Here is a 3,259-nt window from a genome sequence, read left to right as displayed (position 1 = left end):
ATATAGGTCGACGCGTTGGACGCACTGCCGACCCATATGAAAAACAAAGCGAACGCCGGGCGGGCGGCCGACTCAAACGGACAAAAAACGGACGAAATCATCATCCGTTTGAATCGGCCCGTTGGAGTTGCTCTAATCTGAGAGATTCCCCAACAACCAGGATGAAGCAAACTCTCGTCTCCTGGTAGGCCAGCCAGCCAGGGCCACGTTGCCACGCCCCACTTTTGGCTACAAAAGGAAGAAACGAACGATGGGGAGAAGAAAGAAGCACACACCGGCTGCTTTGCAACCACCCTGTAATCACATGTATTTCTGCTTTTGCATTTTTTAATCGTAATGATGAGATGAAGGAACCCACCCGTGTAACACACACCGGCTACTTTTGCAGTTCTTCTTCTCAAGGAGTACGTATAGAAGTTACAGTTATTTTTTATTTCTTTTTTTAGGATACTTATTTGTTTTATTTCGACGCGTTGAACGTACAAGTTGCAGACTCATCCTCAAATTTGAACGCAGAAGAAAGTAAACCTGTACGGCGTAGGTGCTAATCTTAGCGTCCGTAAATCTAGTACCAGTAGCGTTTCACGTTCCAAATTTGAAATGCGGATCCATCGGCCGGCATCACGATTTTCTCAACCGAAAAGAGAAAAGGAAAAGGAAAAAGGAAAATGGGATTATCTATTGTAGTTTACCTTCATTATACCCGTCAAAAGTACGAAAGCCCAGGCAGTCATTGGCTGGCAGGCTGGGTGGGCTCCTGGAAAATCTAAAACAAACAAACGGAACGGAACGGAACGGAGGGGAAAGGGGTCCATCCATCCATCCATCCCCACGCAAGCAGGCACGGCGATCTCTCCTCAAATGTAGCGCCGGGGAAGGGGAAAGGGAAACCAAACCAAATCGCCCCCCAATCAAGCAAAGCAAACAAACAAACAAACAAACCGAAACGAACCGAGGAGAGCACGCACGATACTGCGGGCAGGCGAGGCGAATCGAAACCATCCCTGAGAAAACGGGAAGCGGAAAAAGGGCCCTCCAAACCAAACCCAGGGGAGGGGAGGGGAGGGGAGCGCAGCCCCCCCAACCAATCCCGAGATCCAGCCAGCCAGGGTCCGCCAGCCGCCGCATTGCCGCAGATCGAGATGGCGCCGCAGCTGACCGGCGCGCCCGGCTCGGCGGCGGCGGCGGGCGGCGCCGCGGCCGTCAAGCCGCAGTTCCACCACTACCACCACCACCGCCTGCCCCCGCGCCACCACCACCCGCCCTCGCTCCTCTCCAAGCTCGCCTTCTGGTCCGTCTGCTCCCTCGCGCTGCTCCTCGCCTTCCTCCTCCTCGCCCCCTCCTCCGCCCCCGCTCCGCGCGCCGCCCCCGACTCCCCGCGCCGCTCCCTCCACGCCCGCCCCGACTCCGCCGCCGCCTGGGGCGGCGCCGCCTGGGAGAGGAAGGTGCGGGCCTCCGCGCGCGCCAGGCGCCCCGGCCTCTCCGTCCTCGTCACCGGCGCCGCGGGCTTTGTCGGCTGCCACGCCGCCGCCGCGCTGCGCCGCCGCGGCGACGGCGTCCTCGGCCTCGACAACTTCAACGACTACTACGACCCCGCCCTCAAGCGCGGCCGGGCCGCGCTGCTCGCGCGCTCGGGCGTCTACGTCGTCGACGGCGACATCGCCGACGCCGAGCTCCTCGCCAAGCTGTTCGACGTCGCGCCCTTCACGCACGTCCTGCACCTCGCGGCCCAGGCTGGCGTGCGCCACGCGCTCGTTGACCCCATGTCGTATGTGCGGGCGAACGTCGCTGGGCTCGTCGCGCTGCTTGAGGCGGCTCGCGCGGCCGACCCGCAGCCGGCGATCGTCTGGGCATCCTCGTCTTCGGTCTACGGGCTCAACTCCCATGTGCCTTTCTCCGAGCATGACAGGACGGACCGACCCGCGTCTCTCTACGCGGCCACCAAGAAGGCTGGTGAGGAGATCGCTCATGTCTACAACCACATCTATGGCCTCTCGCTCACCGCCCTCCGGTTTTTCACCGTATATGGGCCGTGGGGGCGCCCCGACATGGCATACTTCTTCTTCACCCGGGACATTCTTGCTGGTCGGCCAATCACGGTTTATGAGAGCTCCGGTGGAGGCACACACCAGACCACCATTTCCCGGGATTTCACCTACATTGATGATATTGTGAAAGGGTGTATTGGGGCATTGGATACAGCTGGGCGGAGCACAGGCAGCGGCGGCAAGAAGCGAGGGCCAGCGCCATTCAGGACATACAATTTGGGGAACACTTCTCCAGTGCCGGTGACACAGCTTGTGGATTTACTGGAGAAGATGCTCAAGGTGAAGGCCGTGAGGAGGGTTGTCAAGATGCCAAGGAACGGGGATGTGCCGTACACGCATGCTAACATCAGCCTTGCACAGCGGGAGCTTGGGTATCGGCCATCCACTGATCTCCAAACAGGGCTCAAGAAGTTCGTGCGGTGGTATCTTGAGTACTACAATCCTGAGTTGGCTGTGAAGCAGAAGCAGCATGGCAGTAGCAATGGCAAGGGTTCACGCGGTCGGAATGGCAGCACGAGCAGCGCAAGATGACTGACTGTTCAGTTTCTGGATGGCCCTCTTCTGACGGTGTGTATCAGAGTTCTAGTCCAGTACTTAATTCATCAGATTTTGAGAGGCCCGTTTTACCCAGCGCCTTCAAGTGAAACGAAACAACCATGAAGTAGTTAGTGTTGAAAACTGTTGCTTCTGTTTGCTTCCCTGTAGCTGCGCATCACTCCCTAGTTCCATTAGTTGGTTCTTAGGATGACACTGCTAGGAAGATTTTTCAATCATTTTGGGGAGCAGGCTGTGCATTGCAAAGACTACGATAGATTCTTTTAGTGACATTTGTACCACGAGAGAGAAGGAAGTATATCATGACTGTTTCTTTTGTTCAATTGAAGTAGCTTCGATCAATATTTAGTTCTCTCTGAAGTCTGAACCCTATATCTTACTGATATTCATGCTAGTTTCCTGTATGGTGGTGCATATTGCGTGCACTTGTGGTATAAAACATGTCTTTGCCATGACAATCTTAAAATCTACCTTTTCCTTTGTGGATACGAATCATGTGATTTAGTATTTGTTTTTGTCTGTACTGATCAATATTACCATGATATATTTCTTATTGGTTTATCATGGATTTGTGAGTGCTACTGTGATGCAACTTTTCTGAGACAGATTAAACGTACGCGCTTCTTTGGTCATTGGTATAGCTGATATTATTTGCA

The 3,259-nt window shown here is 55.0% G+C and overlaps 1 protein-coding gene across 1 annotated transcript; it reads left to right on the top strand.

The window, feature by feature from the left end:
- The first annotated feature begins 874 nt into the window (after positions 1 to 874).
- On the top strand, positions 875 to 2,926 carry LOC125552284 (UDP-glucuronate 4-epimerase 3-like). The gene has a single exon (XM_048715783.2). The coding sequence runs from the start codon at positions 1,143 to 1,145 to the stop codon at positions 2,577 to 2,579; it is 1,437 nt and encodes a 478-aa protein (XP_048571740.1). The 5' UTR covers positions 875 to 1,142; the 3' UTR covers positions 2,580 to 2,926.
- The last annotated feature ends 333 nt before the right edge of the window (positions 2,927 to 3,259 follow it).

This window comes from Triticum urartu, chromosome 4A, assembly GCF_056163025.1.
Source record: "Triticum urartu cultivar PI428250 chromosome 4A, HENAU_Tu73, whole genome shotgun sequence".
Taxonomy (NCBI): Eukaryota; Viridiplantae; Streptophyta; class Magnoliopsida; order Poales; family Poaceae; genus Triticum; species Triticum urartu.
The sequence above is the reverse complement of the archived record's forward strand: the minus strand, read 5'-3'. Positions and strand labels throughout refer to the sequence as shown.

What these genes read in the sequence shown, in the direction of transcription:
- LOC125552284 (XM_048715783.2), top strand. Translation starts at nt 1,143, where the DNA reads ATGGCGCCGCAGCTGACCGGCGCGCCCGGCTCGGCGGCGGCGGCGGGC.